The sequence below is a fragment of the Pteronotus mesoamericanus genome, unplaced genomic scaffold, assembly GCF_021234165.1.
Source record: "Pteronotus mesoamericanus isolate MK-2021 breed Mesoamerican mustached bat unplaced genomic scaffold, CSHL_Meso_final contig_73, whole genome shotgun sequence".
NCBI lineage: Eukaryota > Metazoa > Chordata > Mammalia > Chiroptera > Mormoopidae > Pteronotus > Pteronotus mesoamericanus.
Window position 1 is genome coordinate 4,514,127 of NW_026555245.1, and position 25,209 is coordinate 4,539,335.

The following is a 25,209-nucleotide window of genomic DNA, read 5'->3' on the forward strand; positions in this document are numbered from 1 at the left end:
CTCTAGTTGTTTGATTAGACCTGAAGCAGACATCTAGAATTGTTTCAAATTAGTAAATTTTTAGCATTGTTTTCTTTTAAAAAATTTCCTTATGCCCCAAAAGAACCATCTAGCCACTTTAGGAAGGGACAAAGGAAGAAGGTGCAAAGGTCATATGTGTCTAGAAATCCTGGCCATCTCTTTTGCCTGGCATGGTGATTGCCGCAGATATGAAAAGGCAAGCTTGTATGTGGAAGACACGTAGTATGGCAAACCTTGTTCAAGTCCTGTTTACTGTTATATCGTTTTAGGCATGAGAGGAATGTCTCATATTGGATACCAAAACTAGCTACATTAAGCCAAAGAGGACATACGAAATACCATTTTATTTTCTCCTGGATTTCTGTGTCCTTGGCAGAAGTCCAGCTAATGTTTTCCAGCCCCAATTATTTTCTTTTAGAGTTGAGCTCTATTATTTTCTTGAAGTAAAAATAGTCTGATAAGAGAAATACTTTATCTTAAAATACTTTCAAAAGAAAAAGGGAAAAGTAGCTTAATTGATTTTTATGTTGATTACAGAGAGAGTTTGATTTTATTTCTTACGCACTTTTATACATATTGAAGGGAAAGAATGAAAAGATCTTATTTATTTTAAAAGTGTACTATATTTATACATACACTTTCATCACTAGCTTTCTCAATATATCACAAACATTTGATACTCATGAAATACTCTTCTTTATTATATCATGATTTTTAATGTCTGAATAATATTTATTCTAAAGCCATACCATTGTGTGCCTCTTCCTGTTGCACATTTTTTTCCCAACTATCTCTTAATCTGAAAAATTAAACACCAAAATGGAATTGTAGGACATGTCTACTCTTGCAGAAATCCTAAAGAAGTTGCCTCTCACAGTCAAATAGTATACAGGTAAATAAAAGTAAAGTACTAATATTATATACCAAATTAATATGAAAAAAAAAACCTCATTTGTCTCAATAGATGCTGAGAACTCATCTCATGAAATGCAAACTTGAATCTTGATTTAAACTTAAAATACAATAGAGGTTCCTAACTCTCTTAACATTGAAATATAATTATCCATTTTCAGTTTATTCTGGTATATGGTATAAGTTGGTGGCCTAGTTTCATATTTTTGCATGTACCAGTCTAGTTCTCCCGACACACTTTATTGAAGAGGCTGTCTTTACTCCATTGTATGCTCATGTCCCCTTTGTCAAATACTAATTGACTGTAGAGATTTGGGTTTATTTCGGGGTTCTCTGTTTGTTTCATTGATCTATGTGTCTGTTCTTATGCCAATACCGGACTGTTTTGATTACAGTGGCCTTGTAGTATAGTTTGATATTGGATATTGTGATCCCTCCTACTTTGTTTTTCTTTCTTAAGGTTGCTGAGGCTATTCGGGATCTTTTTTGGTTCCATATAAATTTTTGAAATATTTATTCTAGATCTGTGAAATATGCCATTGGTATTTTAATAGGAATTGCATTGACTCTATAGATTACTTTGGATAGTATGGACATTTTAATGATGTTAAATCTTCGAAACCGTGAACACGGTATATGCTTCCATTTATTTGTGTCTTCCTTAATTTTTTTCTTCAGTGTTCTATAGTTTTCCAAGTACAGGTCTTTTACCTCCTTGGTTAAATTTATTCCTTGGTACTTTATTTTTCTTGTTGCTATACTAAATGGTTTTTTTCCCCTAATTTCTCTTTCTGATATTTCATTGTTGTTATACAAAATGCCTTCAATTTTTGCATATTGATTTTGTGTCCCACTATTTTGCCAAATTCACTTACTAGGTTGAGTAGTTTTTTGGTAAAGACTATAGGGTTTTTTTTCTACGTACACTATCATGTTGTCTGTGAATAATGACAGTTTTATTTCTTCCTTTCCAATTTGGATGCCTTTTCGTTCATTTCTCCCTTTCTTTCTTTCTTTCTTTCTTTCTTTCTTTCTTTCTTTCTTTCTTTCTTTCTTTCTTTCTGTTCTTTCTTTTCTTTCTTATCACTATGGCTAGAACTTCAACTACTATGTTGAATAAGAGTGGAGAGAGCAGACACCCTTGTGTTTTTCCTGATCTTAGCAGGAAAGCTTTTAGATTTTGCCCATTGAGTATAATGTTGGCTATATGTTTCTTGTATATAGCTTTTATTATGTTGAGGTATGCTCCCTCTATTCCCACTTTGCTTAAGTGTTTTTATCATATATGGGTGCTGGATTTTATGAAATGCTTTTTCAGCGTCCATTGATATGATCATGTGATTTTTGTCCTTTATTTTGTTTATGTGATACATTACATTTATTGATTTGCGAATATTGTACCATCCTTGCATCCCTGGGATGAACCATATAGTAGAATAAACTCAAAATGGATAAAAGACTTAAATATAAGTTGTGACACCATAAAACTCCTAGAGGAAAATATAGGCAGGAAAATGTCAGATATCCCACATAGCAATATGTTTGCCAATATATCTCCTAGGGCAAGGGAAATAAAGAAATAAATGGAAATAAAAAGCTTCTGCATGGCTAAAGAAACCATCATCAATATGTACAGGAGAATATATTTTCCAATGAAACACTGGACAAGGGTTTGATCTCCAAAATAAATAAAAACTCATAAGACTCACTACCAGGAAAAGAAACAATCTAATTTAAAAATGCGCAGAGGATCTGAATAGACACTTTTCCAAGGAGGACATACAGATGGCCCATAGACACATGAAAAGATGCCCAAATCACTAACCATCAGAGAGATGCAAATTAAAACCGCAGTGAGATATCACCTCACACCTGTCAGAATGGCCATCATTAATAAATCAACAAACAACAAGTGCTGGTGAGGATGTGGAGAAAAGGAAACCCAAGTGCACTGTTGGTAGGAATGAAGACTTGTAGCCACTGTGGAAAACAGTATGGAATTTCCTCGAAAAACTAAAAATGGAACTGCTTTTGACCCAGTGATTCCACTACTGGGAATATACCCTAAGAATCCCGAGTCACCAGTTCAAAGGAACTTATGTACCCCTATGTTCATAGCGGTGCTATTTGCAATAGCCAAATGCTGGAAACAGTCTAAGTGCCCATTAGTAAATGAGTGGATCAAAAAACTGTGGTACTTTTAAATAATGGAATACTACACAGCAGAAAGAAAGAAGGAACTCCTACCCTTTGTGATAGCATGGATGGAACTGGAAAATATTATGCCTGGTGAAATGAGCCAGTGAGTGAAAGACAAATACCATATGATCTCATCTGTAAGAGGAATCTAGTGAGCAATAAACTAAGAAACAAAATAGAACCACAGGAATGGAAACATGGAAGGGACTGACAGTGACCAGAGGGGAGGCAGAACGGCGGAATAATGGTGGAAGGAAGGGGAAGGGACTACACAGAGGACTATATGAATGACCCATGGACATGGACAACAGTGGGGAGTTGACTGTGGGAGCAGGGGTTGGGATGGACAAAGGGGGAAAAATCGGGACAATTGTAATAGAATAACAATAAAAATGATTTTAAAATAAAAAATTAAAAAAGAAATATGGTATCATTAAAGCAAAAAGCCAGTGCTATACATCCTTAAAAAAGGCACTTTGGAAAGGAAAACTTTTCTTTTCAAAGAAAAGGCACTTTGAAAAAGGCACATACTGAAAAGGTGTTCATTACTGAGGTTTTGTATAATACCATAAATGTTGATGAAAATCTCTCATACTTCATTGATCGTAAAACTCACCTATTTTCTTTCATATCTTATTGTTTTTGATGGCAAGATATGTTTTCCAGTTGATGGCATGTCATAGTTTGGTAGCTTTTTTCCTTTCTTGGTGGTATAAAAATAATGGTTTGTCTTGCAGTTGATGACATTTTAGATTTGATGAAATACAGTATCATGAAAAGGAAAAAAAAGCAATAGGTACACAATATCACTTTCAGAACTTGACTGAAATATTTATAAGGGATATATTTTAAAAGCCTTCTGGAATCTCCAGATTCACAAAAGTGGAATATTTGTAAAATCGTCTCCTTTTATTCTCCAAATAAATTACATTTAAAAAAGATATTTACTGATAAAGACAAAGGAGAAGAGAAAAACATCGATCTGTTGTTCCACTTATATATGCATTTATTGGTTGCTTCATGTATGTGCCCTGACCAGGGATTGAACTTGCAACCTTGACATATCAGGACAAGGCTCTAACAAACTGAGCTACTCGGCCAGGGCTAGAATGAATTATATATTTTTTTTAGTCACAAAATTTCTGTGCCTAACCCCACACTATAGATTAACAGCCTTTTCAGCCTTTGCTGAGATTTTACCTCTCACATAAAGGCCGTTTTTTCTCATAATCTTTATTTTATTTTTTTAAAACTACTTCCTTGCACACATAGTTGCTCATGGTAAAGAGTGAACACAGCAGAATACAGAGAAGATGTGCCCGCTGAGCTTTGACCAGGTTCTTTTGCTAGCTAAGTGACTCATTCCAGGAGAACACACCAACTGCACAGTAACAAAATGACACATTAAGTGCCATGTACCTTTGCAGAATTCTCCATTGCAACTACAAAGTTAAATAGATGGAAACCACAATCTGTGGTGAATGAGTTAAGCAAAGTTGCAGCATACCTGATGAAACAAACTCAGATGTGTCAATGATGAGAGGAGATTCTCTTATTATATGGGGAACTAGAATGTTATGGTCAGGACTGGGTACAGCACTTTAAGTCGCATTAGATTATTTTCTGAGAAAAACCAAGTTGCTGAAGGAACCTGGGGAAATCTGAAGTACCTCTAGATTTAGTCTGATTGAGAGGGGACATGATAATTTTTTCAAATACAAGGGTGGGCAAAAATAGGTTTGTAGTTGTAATATAAATAAGTAATAATACAAAAATAAATTCTGTTTCACATACAACTGTAAACCTGTATTTGAAGGCTTATCATTATTGTTCGACTTTGTCTGTAGAGTTGGGAACAGTGAAAAATGTTAAGGGAATTAAAAAGAGGGGTTTATCGGTGAGAACTGCCAAAGATGATCTGAGCATCACCAGCGAATGTGTTTCAGCAGAGGTTAAATGGTAATTTGCAGTATATAGAGGAGAGTTAAACATGGGATGGATAGTTGAACTAAATAACCATAAAGTTTTCTCTAGCCCTGTGGCGATGTAATTCTAGGGAAAAAGTGGTAAAATTAAAAAACAATTGGCTTCTGATTGGATACACCTCAGTTATCTGAATTGTTAGTCAACTTATTGGAGTACTTCTGTGTGATTAGTAATGTTGGGGGTATGGTTGCAAATGCTCAAATATCCCTATTAGAGAGCTGTGGAATGCAGAAGCAACTGAGGGAAGCAGGACCCAGTACCTAGGTAGGAAGGGCCTGGCTTTGTAGGCTTTAGGAACCCAGAATGGGCAAAGAACCCATTGTGTTGGGTGGAATGACTGTAAAAGAATTAATTTGCTGTTACTCATTGTGGCAGAATTTATTTGGTGTTAATTATTAAGCTGGGTCATTTGTTTTCTTTGTAAAAAGAAGTTTTAAAAGCAAATTATAATCTTGGAGAACAAAATTTGACTCTGAACCAAAAATTGTATTTGCACCTGAAATAATTCCCACCTCCCTTGACAAAGAGAAACCTTGGTGCCTATCTGCTGTGGATCAAATGGCCAAGCTGGATATATTGTGCTTGTTAAATACTTCTTGAGTTGGTTCTTCTGTGAATAATTCCCTCCCCTACCCAAATCTCCAGAATTGGGAGGCTACCTAGAAAACTTCATGCCCTTTCCATCATTGTGCTGATGTGATAGATGGTCTTATTAGGTGACCAACAGTAGAGGCACAAAAATCAGATATCAAAGAATCAGGTAGGCTTTTCTGAAAGGGGGTATATGAGGGACCTGTGTGAACTGAATCTTGAACACCTTGTGATGTACACATTTCCCTGTGTCACAATTTTAATAGCTTATAACAAATTGAATGTCTCCTCTTAAGATTTTATTATTTACCTTTTTTGAGAAATTACCCTGAGGTTTGATTACAGAGAGGTGGTAAAAAGAAGTATTTGGTAATAGGAACTAGAATAAGAGCACAAAGGAAATTTCTTATTCATTGTTGTTGTTTTTCATGCTCATTTTTTGAGAACTTCAGGTACTTTGCCAATAGAAGCACCTTGTAATATATTAGAAAGTTCCCAGGCTAGCTCATGAACATCTAATTATCCTATGATACATGTTAAGTATGTCACCTACAGAATTAATCAGCTGTACCTAACCACCACACGTAAAGTGTGAGTAAATACATTTGGATTTCCAAATTGAGAATATTTTGCCTCAGTGGAGGGAGTGGCCATGGCTCTGGATTTCTTCATGCGGTGGGTTTGGATTGGAGAGGGGTGCAGACCCTGAGCAGGAACACTAAGATTCTCCAAGTGTTCAGAACTGGCAAGATGGGTGGGGTGTGAAACAGTTGCCTCCTGTTGCTCTGTGTACGGGCTTTGCATTCACCGGGGAGTGCCTGTGCTGTTTAAGAGCTGTGATGTTTTTGCTCAGGCCTCTGTTTGGTTTCATTTTTGAATATTATACCATAGTTGCGGGTAGAAGAGCTTTCTACAAGTGAAAGAACTCTGTAGATTCTGAAAGAATTATGTGTCTGTGGGGCACAATAGTATTGTGAAATGAATTTTGACACTTTTGGGGGGCCATGCATATTATTAGTGATTGTGTATTTTAAGAGTATTTAACAACCCCTTAAAAACATGTTGAGTAGTAAGATAAAAATGGACATTTAAAAAATCTTTTTTTTTGTTTTTGGGTGGGGAAATCACTTGTAAGGTCTACACAAGTCCTTCTGTGTGCTCTCTGGATCGAGTAGTTGCTGGATTTCGGACACGAAGTCAGATGCTCCTGGGCCACATAGAAGAACAAGATGAAGTCCTCCATTGCCAATTTTCTGATAACAGTGATGATGACGAGTCTGAAGGCCAAGAGAAACCTGAAATTAGGTATGTTATATATAGACTGAATTAATAAACATAATTTTATGATGCAGTAAATATACAAATGAAGAGTTTTTTCATTAAAGTATATCTTTTGCATTTAAATAATAGTAGGTAGCTTTTGCTAAATATACTGCCAACTAATGTACTCTGAAATCAGTGTTTGAACACAAGTCGTCAGACTTCCAATTGAAAAATAATTTTGCTTTTAGATCTTTTATGGTCATTATATTTTAATTTTCAGGGAGAATGTTTTTGGATTTCCTGATTCTGCTGCCACAGTAACAACAAACAATGAATTTCCCACTGGGCTTGACATGGGTGGGAATTTTAGTAAAATTCTATATATAGTTAATAATTCTTTTAACATTACTGTCACTTTGGGGGGAAACTAATTTGAGGGCAGATTAGCAAACACTAACAGACAAGTTATCTTTGACCCTGATCTTGTTTTTTAGACGTAGAAGTCGCTCATGGATTCAAAAGCCAGGCTCTGTTTGTTCTCTTGTTGAATTGAATGATATTCATGATCAAACACAAAAGTCAAGTTTGGGGAATGAAGGTACACAGACTTAAGTAATTTACATTTAATGTTTATAAGACATCTCTTTTTCTTCAGTCAATAAGAAGCATCTAGGAATTCTCAAAGATGGGAACTTGGAAGGAGTGTTTTCCTGGTTGGTAGAACTTCCTTTATGTTCTCTGTTCTGCTTCTGATTTATCATTCTTTTTTAGTCCTTAGTAAGAAATTTTTCCACCAGTCAGTTCTAGCTAGAATTATAGGCTCAGTTTCTCAGAATGGGGATTTTACATTCAAACCTAAGTTGGTATGCATTGTACTCTTGACTACTTTAAAATACATCTTATATAATTTACTAGATGTCTCCTTTCCTGCTTCACTGGCACACATGCCTGCCATTAATGATGTACCCTTGGCATTGGAGGCAAAGTAGTGTATGGGTGCTCATAATACTCAAATACAGATTATTTGATGCATAACAGCATAAGATATTTATGTTCCAAAAACTATAGTAGGATATTTTCAACTCATTTATCTTGGCCTATGAGTGGTAAAAGCACAAAAAGAGTATAGAAAATATAAATAATGTGATAAATAAGTCCTACACTATGAAAATAGAGAGCCTTTTTAAAGAACCTATGCATGTAGTATTTAACAAAAAATTACCTGTATGTCACAAATAAAAGTGAAATAAAATATTAAAGGTATAAATGATATAGGTAAGTGCTATTCAAGTGCCATTCTCAAACTGTTACTGGTCTACAACCAGGAAAGAAACTTATGCCAAAATGTAAATCAGTATACTAGCTCCTTCACTGAGGAAGTCTATGAAAAAAAAAAAAAAAAAAAAAGATCAGCTGAACTAAACAGTGACATAGTTTATTTACATTCTGGTGTAAGATAATAGCAGAGCTGGCCCATAATCTAGTAGTCTGATGTAGACTCCATTCTTTGATTATAAGTGTAGATGTTAATAAGAAAAAAATTCAAGCCTCTACCCACCTGGAGATGTTACACCTTTCTTAAATAACTCAAGTTAAAAAGTCAAATTGCAGAATATCTAAGGGCAATGAAAAATTGTATTAGAACCTATGGGATATGACTAAAGTGTGTATGTAGTATGGGTGTGATAATAGTCTTGGGCTTGAAGGAAAAAAAGATAATATTTACTTCAGTTCCCCTAAACGTGACCAGAGAGTTGTTTTTCACTGGAATTGGGGAAAAGAAGTGCTCGTGTCTCTTAGGAAAGGAAAGGAAAAGTCTTCCTATAAACTAGAAAACTAAAGTCCCAATTTCTGTGTACTTTTCCTTTCTTTCCTTCCCTGTCTCTGTCCCTTCCTCTGATACCTCTAGACTGCTTCTGGGTTCACTTCTCTTTTTTAGCTCTACTTCTGTTGAATATTTTATAAGAACATAGTTTTATTTCTGTTTTATTTCTTTTATTTTAAAGATTCAAAGATTGATTGTCTCCAAGAGAGTCAAGAGTTGAATTTGCAAAAATTAAGGACTTCAGAACTCATACTTACTGAAGTTAAACAAAAAATGAGAGAACTTACAATTAACATCAAAATGAAGGAAGATCTGATTAAAGAATTAATGAAAACAGGTAATAATAATCCAATGAAGGTGTGTTCTAGAGCCAATATGTGGAGGTTAGTTATTAAAAGAACTTTGTTATATTGGGATTCATCTATGAATTGTTCTAACTGTGAATTCTGTGCCCTGTTGGAACTCTGGGGCATTTACTGTTTTTTGCCACTTTTAAAGAAACATTATACTAGGTATCTATGTATACCAGACGTTTTTCTAACTCATTTTTATAATTATTTAAATTATTAATCTTTATTTTCTTGGATAGGTAATTTTAACGGTAATCATAAACTTTATATTTTAAGTGTAGTTGATTTTTATTTCTCTGAAGATGTAAGGATTTATTGTTGAGAGCTGTTCTCTTGAGTGAGCTGAGTCTAGTTCTTCTTATCTCAAATTTCTGCCGGGTTTGTGTATGCACCACATCTTTTCCTCACCCTAAGCTACTTTAGGCTTGCCATAAGAAGCATGTCTCAAGCTTTTTGCCCTCCTCCCCCAAAATACTCAGTGTATGAGCCTTGACTACTTTGAAATTAAGTTAAGAACTGAAAGAAAAAGAGACACTAGCATTTCTTTTTTCTAACTCCAATGAAAAACAACTTTCTGTTCACATTTAGGGGACTTGAGGAAATACTGTCTTTTTTTCTTCAAGCTCAAGCTATAATCACACCCAAACTACATGAGTTATGATGGGTCCCAACTCCTCTTGCAGCAAGGGGAAACTGTCAGAGTGTGTGTGAGAAGCAACTAGTTGATACTTCCCTTTCACACTGATGTTTCTCTCCCTCTTTTTCTCCCTCCCTTCCCTTCTCTCTAAAAATAAATAAATAAAATCTTTAAAAAAAAAAAGAATTCACCTTTAGCATGTTCAATGGAATGAAAGGGGGGGCAGCTTTAGATTAAAAGATTAAGAGACATAACAGTCAGATATATCATGGATCTTGTTTGGGTCATAATTAAAATAAACCAATTGTAAAAGGCATTTTGAAATAATTGGGGAAGTCTGGATAGGGAATTGGTAGGTATAAATATTGTTAGGTGTACTAATGACTTTTTGGTTTTGTCCATATTTTGTATAGATGCTCATTTAAATATGATTAGGTGAGATAACACATCTGGAATTCCTTTACAATTTTTAAGCAATTAAAGAAAAACATAGATGGAAGTAACTATGACAAAATCTTGATAACTCTTGAATGTGGGTGATGAGCATATGCTATATCACTTCCCTAATTTTAATATGTTGAAAATTTTTCATAGTAGTAGTAAAAAAAAAAAAATTCAGAGAAACAGATTATGGGTAGCAGGAAGTTGAAGTGTAATAAGTAAAAGGCCTAAGAGTCACCCCAGATATCCTTCTTAAGTAGAGTCTGATGCCAGCAGAGCTAAACTACGTATTCAGAAGACCAGAAACATCACACTAAAACACAAAAAAGCTCCATTGTGAAGAGTGAATGGCACCAGATGGAAACAATCATTAAGGAAATAATTGTTAAGAGGTTTGAATTTTTTAATGTGACGCCTTAAATAGTTACACTACTCAGCTGGATTTTTAAAAGTAGAACATTTTTATGTTTCTGAAATTTTACTTTTTTAAAAGATAATTTATAATTGTTATTACTATTATTATGGTGAAGGTAATGATGCCAAGTCTGTAAGCAAACAGTATTCTCTGAAAGTAACGAAGCTTGAGCATGAAGCAGAACAGGCAAAAGTGGAATTAATTGAGACAGAAAAGAAGCTACAGGAACTGGAAAACAAAGATCTTTCTGATGTTGCTTTGAAAGTAAAATTACAGAGGGAGTTCCGTAAAAAGATGGATGCTGCAAAGCTGAAAGTCCAGGTAATATTAAAATGTAATTGAGAAAACCAACTTAAAGCTTTCTGCTTTTGAGGATTCTTGGACCTAGTTAGGAAAGAAGTAGGGTTTTGTTTTTACCAGCAAGGCAAACTGGAATGCAGCTTTTCTTTTCCAGAGTGCTGGTAGGTTTACATAATTTTGATCTGAGTTATATATTTTTGCATTCAAGAAGTATATTACCTTGCCCTGGCTGGTGTGGCTCAGTAGGTTGGGCACCGGACTACGAATCAAAAGGTCACCTGCTTGATTCTCACTCAGGGCACATGCCTGCGTTGGGGACCTGCGAGAGGCAGCCGATCAATGTTTCTCTCGCATATTGATGTTTCTCTCTCGTTCTACTCTCTCCCTTCCCTTCTCTCTAAAAAATAAATAAAATCTTAAAAAAAAGTATATTACTTTAATTTTTAATAAAAAACCATAAGGTAAGAAAGAAAGATAACCACAGAAATAATATCCTTTTCTGAAGGACCAAAGATTGGTGATTAAATAATACATATAAAACATCTGTGTGGCACTTTGGAGACAGTCAACAAATAACTGTTTCAGTTTTCTCAAACCATAACTGATTGGTTGAAGAAACGTTAGTAACTTCTAGTACTATAGCTTATTTCCTAATGCTGGATTTAGATACATCCTCAGAAATAGCTACAGTTAAAAATTCTGTTCTATGAGGAATATTTGATTACAGAGAGTTTGTGTAATGAAGCCATTTTCAGATACTTTTGGTATGGGCAGACTGCTTTGTTAGTCTGATTGTAATGAATTAGCTAGAATGCCTTTTTCATTTTTTATTCATAGTTTATTGCTTTCGTATCTTTTCCACTGTAGGTAGAACAAAAATGTAGGTAACTTATTGAGAGCATTATTTATTTATTTTTGAAACTGTTCCATAGCTACTTTCTTGCAACAAGGTGTTCACTGCATATCTCCTTTGTGCCAGGTCCTGTTCTACCTGGGAATGCAGAGGTGAACAGCTCCCCCAAATCCCTCCTCCTGGGGTTTTGTAATGACACCTCAAACATCCGGACATCACCACTAAAATTTTTTACCTAGGTAGCCTCGAGTCAACACCAAGTTAAAATAATGACTTGAAAGTTTGAACTGATTAAAGGAATATAATTGTCCATGTCACACCTCCACTTTCCTTCAGAATTCTTATTTTCACTTAGTAGTTCACCTCAGAGAGCCTTGGGATTAATTCCTTTTTACTCCTTGATCTTTTAAATTAAGGCTGTGATATGTAACAAAGGACTCATTTTAACAAAACAGTAGAACAAAACAGTTAACATTTTTTCTTTGTGCTTATTATAAAATTTTTTTAATAATTTCATAGTTTTATATCCTAGCTTCAATTCTGATTATAATTCTTATACTCAGTATTAATAATAGCTAGAATTACTGTTTTTCTAAGGAGGTTATTATATTTATTCTATGTATCTACTGTTGAAGCCTTATTTATGGATTTAGCAGATTATTTTTGTGTGTTCTGTATCATACAGCTAAAATGGTTGCGATTAAAAGATTAAATGAAAAATTATTAATAGGGTTTGTGAATTACCACAAAAAGTTCCTTTTGTTTTTTAAGTTTCATGCTGCATATCCTCTTGTCCTAAGGGTTCTGGTAAGGAAAGGAAAGAAGACACAGAACTTAAGTTCAGATGAAGAATCTCACACAGTAGAGGACTGAAACAAGATTCCCGTGTAGTGTTACAGATTTCTGTGCCTTTGACATATCCATGCACAGCTGATGGGGGAGGGGATTATAAAGACGGTACAGGATGGTGGTGGTGGTGAGGAGGAGAGTGACAGTCACCAGATATTAAGTGTCACAAAGTGCCATCTACATACCAGGTATTTTGTATGTATTACTTAATCATTATTTAATCCTTTGAAGTGAGTATATTTACCCTGTTTTATAAATGAGCAAGCTAAGATTTAAAATAGCAAAATAACATTTCAGGGTCACATAATTGTAGTAACATACCAGCTTTCAGTATTCTGATATATACCATTTTAAATATTGAAATACTAGAGGGTTTTTTTTTGTATAATTATTTCAGTTTGTAAAACAAAAATTTTAATTAAAAAAAATCCAAAATCTGTATTTTTTATGTCTTTAGATATATATACTATATTTGCTGTGTATAATGCACACCCACGGTTTTTGTGCACATTATACATGGGATTATTATACTCATGGTATGTAATCATTATACCCATGTATAATGCGCACCCTTATTTTTCCCTTAAGAATTTGGACAAAAAGCATTATACATGGCAAAATATGGTAATACATGCTGCATTAATATTTTAATGCTAACTGATGTACTTTTGAGCATCTGTGGATTAAGAGCAAAAGACAATGACATCCTATCTCACTTTTAAATAAGATTTTCAGTACTTATACTGATGTGGAAAAGACAATAAAATGCTAGTATTATCATTTTGCTCTAGCACAACAATAACTGTCAAAATTAAATATAAGTTCATTTTTGTATTTTTTTACCATGTTCACATACTTTTTAATTAAAATACTCATTAATAAAAAGTAAAGAGATTAATTTTGTTCCATTTGGCCGTCAGCATCAGGAAGTCTTATCATGCTTTATATCTAGTGAAAAGTATGGTGGTTGCCCAATTATAAAAATAGAAATATAGAAAACAATTGTGAACCTATCAAAAATAAAAATAAATTAAAATCTAGGCAAAATGTTTACTCTTGACAGTGAAAAGTTTTTAAATTGAGCTTTATGAGATATGCAGTTTTTCATTTTGAAATATTTTATATGATCCCAGGTCTTACAGAAGAAGCAACAAAATAGTAAGAAGTTGGCATCACTTTCAATCCAAAATGAGAAATGTGCTAATGAACTAGAGCAGAGTGTAGATCACATGAAATATCAAAAGATACAGCTGCAAAAAAGACTTCAAGAAGAAAATGAAAAAAGGAAGCAACTGGATACAGAAATTAAGCGGGACCAACAAAAAATCAAAGTAATATTGTCATACTTTCCTGCTAAGCATAATATGAAATATTAAATGACACAAAGCTAAGAAAGCCAAGATCTTGACTTATTTGGCTTGTGAGGTATCTAACTTTGACTTGTCCTTGGCTGCTCTTTTCATTCTCTTTAAAGCTTCATTCATCTACATAGTAAAACCTATTTATTGAATTCTGAGTACTGTCTTTGAAGGCTTTGACTTCACAAAAGAAAGTTCAGTGATACAATTTCTCTAACTAGAGCTTTACCTTTGTTGTGGCTGTCAAAAACATATAAAGCCAACTTCCTAAATAACATCTAACATTTGAATAGGATTTCCCATTTTCAGAGTGCTTTGAAATGCATTGTCCATGTGGTGGCAAGGAAAAAAGTACAAGGTAAAATGATACCATTTCATTCATAGTGAGCAGAAGAGTGAGTGATCAGACCTGTGCATCCAGCAGTTGTATAGAATGGATTGGGATGGGGAGGAATTAGTGGCATCAGTCTGGGTTCTGTAGCCAGGCCTGCATAAGTTCAAATCTGCAGACTTTCAGTTCCGAGCTGGATCATTTATTGAGAAAATCACCCTTTCTGAATCTGTTTATTCATATCTATAATGGCCTTAATCATACTTGCCTCACAGGGCTCTTTTGAAGATAGAGAGGGTGATCATGATCATAATATCAGTAACACTTACGTAAGCACTATATTCTGTCTCTTGTTGAAATGTTAAGCCAAACCTTGGAATATAATTCCTTGGAATTATAAATTTCCAAGGAATATAAACCTTGGAAAAGGTTGGAATATAATTGCAGATTTCCTATATATTTAATTTTGGAATATAATCTATTTTTAGACCTTAAAAAATCACAGAATTTAGTGATGGAAGGGAACTTGAAAAGCACATAAAGCAAGTTACTTACTCCTTTTTAAAAACAGCTTTATTGAGATACACTTCACATACCAAACAATTCACCCATTTAAATTATAAAATTCAATAAGTTTTGGCATATTACATATTAACTTTTTAAACTGCAGTAAATATATATGTATAACAAAATATATCATTTTAACATTGTTCAATTGTACAGTTCAGTGGCATTAATTATAGTCACAGTATTGTGTAACCATCAACATCTATTTCCAAAACTTTTTCATCACCCTAAACAGACACTCTGCAACCATTATGAACTCCCTATTCCCTCCTTCCTATAATCTACTTATCTCTCTTTGAATTTGCTTATTCTAGATATTCATAAAAGTGGAATCATACAATACATTTGTCCTGTGTCTGGCTTATTTCACTTAGCATAACATTTTCAAGATTCATCCACATTGTAGCATGTACTGGAATCTCATTTCTTCTTATGACTGAGTAATATTTCATTGTATGCATATCCAACATTTTGTCCATTCATTTGTTGATAGACATTGGGTGGTTTTCGCCTTTGGCTATTGTAAATAATGCTGTGATAAACAATGGCATACAAGTGTTCAAGTCCCTGCTTTCAATTCCTTTGGAATTGAAATACCCAGGAGTGAAATTGCTGGGTCATATGGTAGTTCTTTTATTTTTTATTTTTTGGTAATTCTTTATTTAGCTTTTTTGAGGAAGTACTAAATGTTTTCCATAGAGGCAGTGCCCTTTACATTTGCACCAGAAATGTATAAGTGTTCCAATTTCTCCACACCTTTGCCAACACTTGTTATTTTCTGTTTTTTACATCCAATTACATGTGAAGTGGTATTTCATTGTGGATTTGATTTGCACTTTCCAAATAACTAATGATGTCCAGCATCTTTTCATGTGCTTATATCTTCTTTGGAGAAATGTCTATTCAGGTTCTTTTGTTCATCTACTTTTTTGTTCCTATTTCAACCTGCTTTTATTTTATTTTTTAATTTATTGGGGTGACACTTGTTAATAAAATTAGGGTGAAAAAGGTGAAGGGTTTAAGCAAAAAAAAAAAAAAACAAAAACGAACAAAACAACTCATAGATACAGACAACAGCATGGTGATTACCAGAGGGGAAGGGGGGGCGGGTAGAGGGAGGTAGAAGAGAGTGTATGGGGGATAAGTGGCAATGGAAGGAGTCTTGCCTACTTTTTAATGGGATTGTTTGTCTTTTTTTGTTGAGTTATAGGAGTTCTTTATATATTCTGAACATTTATATATTCTGGACATCAGATACATGGCCTTCAGTATTTCATCCCATTCTGTAGATTGTCTTTAAATTTTCTTGATAATATTCTTTGATGCAGCAAAGTTTTTCATTTTTATGAAGTCCAATGTATATATTTTTCTTTTGTACTTTACTTCTAAGAATCCACTGCCAAATCTAAGAGCATGAAGATTATGGTGTTTTCCAAAAACTTTTATAGCTTTAGCTCTTATATTTAACCGGTCGTTGATACATATTTAGTTAATTTTTATGTATGGTGTGTAAAAGGGATCCAAGTTCATTCTTTTGCACGTGGAAATCCATTTGTCCTAGCACTGTCTGTTGAAGAGACTATTCTTGTCCCACTGAATGGACTTGATACCCTAGTCAAAAATCAACTGGCTGGAGATTTATGGACTTATTTCTAAACTCTCAATTCTATTCCATTTGTCTAGAAGTTTGTCCTAATAGTGGTACCACACTGTTTTGATTATTGTGGCTTTGTAGTAAGTTTTGAAATTGGGTAGTAAGTCCTCCAACTTTGTTCTTCCTTTTTCTAGATCATTTTGGCTATTTGAGGCCCCTTATAATTTCATATGAATTTAAGGATCAACTTTTCCATTTCTGCAAAAAAGGCCACTGGAATTTTGATATGGATTGCATTGAATCTGTAGATCTCTTAATGTAGTACTAATGTAATGACAATATGACGTCTTCCTTACCATGAGCATTTATTTAGGTATCTAATTTTTTGAGTGGTGTTTTATAATTTTCAGTGTACTAGTCTTTTACTTCCTTGGTTAAATTTATCCCCAGATATTCTGTTTTTTTAGATGTTATTGTAAATGGAATTGCTTTCTTAATTTCCTTTACTCATTCTTAATAATGGTAATTAGTATTATGGCAGTAGTTAACATTTATTGAATATTTCCCCTCAGTAGTATGCTAAGCACTTATGTGCTTTAACTCACTTAATTCTTCTATATTTTCAATTTTTCCTTTTCTTCTAGAATCCTTTTTTAAGCATCTTAGATTTTTTGCTGATCCTAAAATTAATCCTTCTTCAGTCCTGTATTACTTTGTCCATCTCTCTTCATGACCAAACTTTTTGGAAAAGTTTATTGTATTTGTTTCTGTTTTCTCTACTTCCATTTATTCTCTTTCTCCAGTCTGGCTTCAGGCTCCATTTCATATCTCTGAGAAGTTCACTAGTGCTCTGTCACTGAAGTCATTGTCCTTTTTTTAAATCCTCATCCAAGAACTTTTTTTATTGCTTTTAAAGAGAGAGGAAGGGAGAGAAGATCGATGTGAAGAAGAAACATCAATTTATTGCCTCTCATATGTGCCTGGACTGAGGATCATACATGCCCAGACCAGGGAATTCAACCCACAACCAAGGTATGTGCCTTGACTGGGAATTGAACCTGCAACCTTTGGATTACAGGATGATGCTCCAACCAACTGAGCCACATTGGTTAGGGCTAAAGTCCTTGTCTTAACACCTTAGTTGCATCTAGCACAGTTCGCTTACACTATCTTGAAATATTTTCCCCACTGTCTTTGAAGTTATTCTGTTTTTTTTTCCCTTTCTAATTGATTGCTTGTTCTCTGTCTTTGCTAGCTCATTCTACCCTATCAGTCCTTTATATATGGGAAATTCTCAAGGCTCTAGTCTGTGCCCTCTTCTATATTCTGTTCTGAGTTACCTCATCTTTTTCCATGGCTGCAGTTAAACTCTGACAACTCCCAAATTTAATCCTTAATTCAAGAGTTGCTCTTTGAGCTGTGGATTCATATTTAACTATTGATATCTTGATTAGGTTATCTTGTAGATGAATTTATGGTCTTCCTTACTAAACTCCCTACTGTCCCCCTTCCCTGCTTCCTTCATGAGGGAGAAAATACAGTTTTCCAATGTGCTTTACATGATATCTCAACCTATTCAGTTGGGTAAGCTAGAAATTTGGCAGTCATCCTTGACTCTTTCCTTTTCCTTATCACCCATATCCAATGAACCGCTGAGTCCTATAAATTATATCTTCTAAATGTCTTGAATCTGTTCCATTTTGATTTCTACTGTCAATGACCTCATCTCTTTGTTAAGTCCTTCCTCCAATGTAAGAAACAGGCCTTCCTCCAATGTGAGAATGGTAATTCTTCTGGTCTTTGGGTCTTAGTTGCTCAACCCTCATAGGCCATGGCTTAAACCAACAAGCTGTAGAAATCTTGCCCTGGCCGATGTGCTCAGTTGGTTGGAGTGTTGCCCCATAAACCAAATGGTGGCGAGTTTGATACCTGCTCAGGGCACATACCCAGACCCAGGTTGCAGGTTCAATCCCCAGTTGGGGTGTGTGCAAGAAGACAAACCAATTGATGTTTCTCTCTGTCTCTTTCTCTTCCTTCCTCTCTCTCTAGAGGCAATAAGAAAAAAAATGAATGTCCTTGGATGAGGATAAAAAACAAAAAGACATGAAACTGTAAATCTATGCTTAGGGAAAAGAAAAAACTTTTCGTCAGAGAGCATATACTGCTGAAATGTAATTTCGCCTGTAACTTTTTACATACTTACATAGGACAATTTTGTTCCTTTAGCCATATTTTACATTTTACGGAAATGACACATTTAAGGGGGAGAATGAGCATTCCAGAAAAAGGAACAGTCTGCCCCAAAGGTAGATTGAAGTTTGTACCACTTCACGCACAAACAGAAAGCCTGCTGAATGTCCTAAAGGTCATCTTGCCCTCTGTTGGGAGCTAAATGACACTCGTATTTGTCCATTTTCCACTCAACTACGCCGCTTCCAGAGACTACCACGACTTCTGCACAGGTTCCTAGAGCAGCAGTTCTTAAATGAAGTCTGTGGATAAGCTCTAAAGAAAAGGTATGGGAACTCCTGGAATTGTGGGCCATATTGTGATCTTGGGCTTTTTACTTCTTTAAGCACCAATTTCCTCATCTATAAAATTTAGTTTATAATAATCCCCGGCAATAGGATTATTGTGAGGATTAAGTGGGGTACTTAAATAGGTATAAAAAGGCTAGCACAGTGCCTGGCAGAAAGTTATTTTAATATTGTAACAGGGATTACAATATAAAATAAAGGCAATAATGCTACTGCAACATGTAGAAGAGGGACTTAGACCTACTGCAATATTCTTTTAAAGGATATGGGGAAGAATAGGAATAGTAGAGAGTTACCTCCAGGGACAATGTACCTCTATCTAAGCACTCTGAAGTTGCTGTGACTATGACAGGGGCTAAAGTCTAACTGTGAGCTAGATCTAGGGAAGCATGATAAATTGATGGGTAGTAGTTATAAGAGGGTCCGAATTCATTCATAATGCAACTCAGGTGGTAAGTGAAAATTTATTTAGTCTATAGCAGACCTGTGTTCTTCATGGCATCCCCTGACCCTGCCCAATCCGTGTCATGACAGTTGCGGGACACATGATGGGGACTAACCAAATGTCCAGCCTGTTTAAACCTTTGATAATTTAAACATTTCCTTTAAATAATTCATAGCTCTCTTGAATAAGAATATTCATTCTCTTAGCCTCTTCTGCCCTGTGCTTCCCTCCATAAGGTGGAATCTGGTGTATGTGGTGGTTGGGTGCGTAGCTTTTTATTGTATCCTGTGGAGTTGAGAAGGACGTGGCCCCCTGAGTTTCAGTTGGTCCTTGGGAGTGACTAGCTGAAATCTGCTGTCCCTTGTCCACCTTTCCCTTCTGGCCTCTGATGATGAAACCTGAGGCTGGCATAACTGATAGTCTGGTGTTGCTTTTAGTTTAGACCGTGGCGGTGCTTTGACTTCATCTCCTGTCCTAATGGTCTTCCACTTAGCTTGTGGTCTGTCCTCACCTTAGTTTTGGGGTCAATTCTCCATGATAATTGGCCCTATTTGTTCTCAAGGTAGGGTCCATGTCACCTAAGGCCAAGGGGTTCCATCAGCCCCTCTTTCCTGACTGTACTTGGCTCATTCAGCAAAGCTGGGCAATCCCACAAGGGTGTGAGGCCTCTGCCCTGCATTTTCAGTCTCTGCCCTCAGTGGTACCTTACTTATCAGCCCCATTCTGGATCAAAACTGAAGAGAGGGATATTGGGACACACATCTTTCTTACTGTCTCTTTTATCCTTTCTGCCTTTTCCAGGGATGGAAAACTGTAGATTTCCTTTTTACTTCCTTTATATCAATACTTCTGAAATTACCTGTGGAAGAGGTGCAATTTTTATTATTTTATCACAGTTCAATACTTTTTAAAAACATGAACTAGTAAAAAAAAATGAGATACTATGAAAGTCCATCTTACTAGATTCAACAGACATAAAATTATTCTGTCAAATTGTGATGAAAATTTCTAAATACTTCCAATTTCTGTACTTACCTCTCATGGACCAGTAAGAGGTAGTCTGTGGACTGGCCCACTTTGATTCATAGACTCCGTCCTGATTTCTGCTAAGCTGTAGTGGCGACAGTGGCATCTTCTCTAATCCTTGGGAGAGCACAGTAAGCATTGGGCCTCTTGACGTGACTTAAGATGTGGATGGAAACTAAAGAAATTTGGAATATACTCTTCATGGGACCATGATCCATCTTGCAAGGTTATTCTCATGCTGCAAAATCTGATTTTTTAGTATCAGAAATGGACTAATACATTTTACATATCTATTGTCATAAATTCTAATATCCCCATGACAGATGGGTGCCTTGGGTGGACTAACTGAGCGTAATGAGTTCACAAAGATACAAGAGAAAAGCACATTTATGATTTTCAGACTTACCCATGTTAACGCTAATTTGTAACACTGGGAAAGAAAAAAACCACTTAGTTTGTCAGTAAACCTTGATTTTCGATGTGAGGTTTAATTGCTTCAGTGAGGGGCTAATGTTAATTGTCTTCTCAAATAGCCCCAACCTTCATCTACTCATTGTCTGTCTGTCTTCAATGAAGGGAGCAAGTGTTAAGAAAATAAGATTATTTCATAAATATTTAATGAGGGCCACATAGTAAAAGCCATAAGGTGTTTCTGATTTCTGTTTTCTACAGGAACTAAAAACAGAACTGGAAGAAGGTCTAAAACTGAAAGCAGAGGACCTTGATGCATTTAAGATGAAAAGGAAAAAAGGTTCGTTTGGAAGTACAGACCAATTACAGGTTTGTCAATTCTGTTTGGTGTTCTTTTGATTTTCTTCTTTTTTATGATTGTCTAAATAGAAGTAAAAAGTGAATTCTGAATAAAATTTTCAAACTAGATTTTTGCCACTTGAGGTTCAAATTCTAATATTCTGAAACGGTTATTTAAAAATTATTTTCTCATCTATAAATATGCTGTATTATTTCAGTAGAAATGGGTTTGTTTGAATGCTGTGTAATGTATACATGAAACCCATGTTCACTGGATTGTATTTATTCCCATATCAAAACCAGTTTATTCTCATGGAAACATACTGGTATATTTCTAAAACAACTTTCTATTCATTTTGTATGTACCATATATAATATATTAAAAAGCTTTCGTATTAGTGCCACATTTAAAAAATGAAATTCAGCCATGACCAGTGTGGCTCAGTGGGTTGAGTGTTGACCAGCAAAATGAGGGGTTGCCAGTTCAGTTCCCATTCAGGGCACATGCCTGGGTTGCAGGCCAGGTCCCCAGTAGGGGGCATGTAAGAGGAAACCAGTTGAGTTTTCTCTCGCACATCAATGTTTCTCTCCCTTTCTTCCTCACTCCCTCCCTTCTCTCTAAAAATAAATTAATAAAATATTTTTAAAAATGAAATTAATAAACATACCAAAGTTCAGAGGAATAAAAATTTAGTGCTATGTAAATTAAAAATGGTTCTAAAAATTAACAGAAAAATACTGACTTAAAATTGTGATTTCACGCAAATGCATATTTATCACTTTGATTCTGAAAAATGTGTTCTCTCTGTAAATTTTATACTTTAATAGTAAAATTTAGTTCATAAATGTACATCAGGCTCTTTAATGTTATTTTACTGAACATCGTTTCATTATAATGCTGATGAGAGGCCTTAGAACTTTGCTTTTGTTTATATCAATTAGCCTATAGTAAAATTGTCTTCATTATACATAGTTTTGCTTAAAGTTGCATAACCTACCAATGATGTTGCAAGAGGACTTAACTATATTCCCAGTTATTTATGTCACTAGTTGGTTAAAGAGCATTTCTGGTGGAAAAGGTATGTGGGGGTAGGGGGAGAGTAGGAGAGGTATGAATGCAAAGAGTAGTGAGACCTGTGTTTTGAAATGTTACGGATCTAAATTTTAAGTGAATACAATAATAAAAAGATTCCTGTTGCTTGCACTGACTGTTGGGTTTTAAAAAACTTTTAAAAAACCCAAAAACTTTATGTTTTTTAATGTTGCAAAGCAAAAAACCATTTTCCAGAATTTGACTCAAAACAAGGACAAGAATATGTTAGTCAATATGAATATCCAGATAGCTTATAATAACTTTTAACAATTAAAAGCTATTTTAACTATTATTAGCAATTAACTTTGATTTGATATGACGTTCCTTTATAAGAAGAAAATATTTAAAATTGGAACTGTATGGTAGGAAATTTTGCTATAAAAAAAGACAAATCAAGAAATTTTCAGAAAACTAAGATGCAGTGAATTACACAAATCATAATAACCTTTATTGTATCAGCTACAGAAAAATCTGTTAATTATTGTTTCCCTAAAAAACCTGTATTATGTTAGCAGACTCCTACCCACTCTTCAAAGCACACCTAAAATATTACCTACTCTACAGGGCTGGCATTGACATTTCTTCCATTTTCCAGACAAAACCAATCCCCTTCTCCATTTTTGCTTACATGTTACCTAGGAGTTAGCATTTATTATCAACAATAATAATTTTTTGGTTTCTCTCATGTTGGAATGGAGCTTATGAAAGCTGTTGTTCACCTTTCAAACCAGTCTCACAATCAAGGAATGTTTGTAGAATATGTTTAATTGCTAGACTTCATAGGGTCTCATATATGCTTCCAAGGTTAGCTGAATAAAACAAAACTAAAGTATTTTAATAGTTGTTCTGGGGTATCCTTTTTGTTCCTAAAAATTGTAGAGCTACTATTTTAGGCTTCAGTATGGCTTGTATGTGATAGTGCTATAGGACCATACTTTCTAGGCCTGGATGGAAGACTGTTAGCTCTGGACCAACTTTGCTGTGGCCATTTTGCTCTTTTTTTCCCAGGTATACCTACTGTCTCATTGTCTTAATGTAGATTTCTAGGAACTACTTTTTTAAAAGCAAGTTTGAGATGAATTAGAAAGTAATACTGTGTTGATTTGTTATCTATTATCTGTTGTTTAATTTGCATTGCTTTGCTACTGTAAACACATAGTGCAAATGAGTGCTTGGTAGACTTTATGTTGGACAGTCATATTTTCATATTTTTGTTTGTTCTTATTTCTGGGTATCCTTAAATCAAGAGAGTAGTAAGATGCTTGTTTTGGACATTTTTACGAATGTATTTTATTATATAATTATTTGATGTTGACAGAATACAGTGGAGAGGTGATTTCAGTGCTCCACTATCTGTGCCTTCCACTGTGTGTATGTATCCATTCATTGACTTCATTGATTAATTGATTTAATAAGGCATTTATTCAGTCATTCATTTAATTAAAGGCCAATTATAGGCCAGGCTTTGGGGATACAAAGGTGAAAAGTACAATCCTGCAATCAATCAAGGGTCTCAAGTTGGGGACAGACTGTAGAGCAACCAGCAGTATAAGGGCTGTGGTGGAAGTATGCACCTCTGTGGAAGAGAAAAAGATTCCCACTGTGTTCTGAGAACTAATTCTTAATATATTTATAGAAAATCATCAGCCCTTTCTTGGTCAGCCTAAAAAATCCCAGACTTGAACATATTTGAGTAGTAAATTTTAATTCCTTATTAAACAACACAGCAAGATGTTAACTGGAACCATGTACTTCTAGACAGTTTTAGACAGGAACACTATTTTGTTATTTTCACTAGTAAATAACATGTAAGGTGTTTGAGCCAATATGAAATTATATTACCATATAAATTTTATGGCAGAAGGAAAATAACATTTCTTTCAAATTTTAATTTAGAAATTGGTTGAGCAAAAGAAATGGTTAGATGAAGAAGTAGAGAAGGTGCTGAACCAACGCCAAGAATTAGAGGAACTGGAAGAAGAGCTAAAGAAACGGGAGGCCATAGTTTCTAAGAAGGAGGCCCTGTTACAGGAGAAGAGCCACCTGGAAAATAAAAAGTTGAGATCTAGTCAGGTATTCTATTTAATAAGCTATTTCATTCTGGTTGTAAGTCTTAATAAAGTAGGATTTTCATTTTCCTCCAAGAAGTAAACATTGTGAAATCAGAAATCAGAAGAAAACTCTTCTTCTGGTTTTTAGTGTATTTTGCTTATCACTGCCTATCTAATGGCCATCACTAAAATCTATTGCAATTTTGAAGTAAAATGTTCAGTGTTCTAAGTATGCTTTATTTATTACTAACTTTTTGGGGTATTTTAAAAATTGTAAAATATATATAACATAAAATTCACCATTTTGAGCATTTTTAATGTACAATTCAGTGGCATTAATTGCATTCACAATGTTATACAACCATCACTACTACCTATTTCTAAACTTTTTTATTAACCCAAACAGAAACTCTGTAACTATTAAGCAGTAACTCTTCATTTTCCCTGGAAACATCCATTATTAACTTTAGTCGATATTTTTAAAATAATATTTGATGATATATACTGAACATTGAAATAGACTTGAATAATGGACTTGAAATGTTCTAGCTATCACTACTACCTGAAGTTAGAGGTTTGCAGGGTTCCTATAAAAGAAGATTTTATGTAATGGAGGCTCATTTATTTTTCAAATTATAAAGAATTGGGGATCTTTACAAAAATTTCTGCTAGAGGTCTTGGATTTTATGAGCCAAAGAAGTGGTTTTGTGAAGGAGTTTGCCTCAATTTCAAGTTTTTGGAAAAAAAAAAGATTGTGAAGGGAGTAGAAGGGCCATGAGATACATTTTTTGATATATCTTTGCATATCTTCATCA

At 34.6% G+C, this 25,209-nt stretch overlaps 1 protein-coding gene across 1 annotated transcript in view; it reads left to right on the plus strand.

Moving 5' to 3' along the window:
* The window catches only part of KIF27 (kinesin family member 27), an 83,581-nt gene that overhangs the window by 33,476 nt on the left and 24,896 nt on the right, over window positions 1–25,209 (plus strand). The window contains exons 7-13 of the mRNA XM_054582975.1: window positions 6,845–7,014; window positions 7,467–7,570; window positions 8,979–9,134; window positions 10,756–10,961; window positions 13,776–13,973; window positions 21,173–21,280; window positions 24,240–24,416. Of these exons, the coding sequence (XP_054438950.1) occupies window positions 6,845–7,014; window positions 7,467–7,570; window positions 8,979–9,134; window positions 10,756–10,961; window positions 13,776–13,973; window positions 21,173–21,280; window positions 24,240–24,416 (1,119 nt within the window). The remainder of the gene's footprint in view (window positions 1–6,844; window positions 7,015–7,466; window positions 7,571–8,978; window positions 9,135–10,755; window positions 10,962–13,775; window positions 13,974–21,172; window positions 21,281–24,239; window positions 24,417–25,209) is intronic.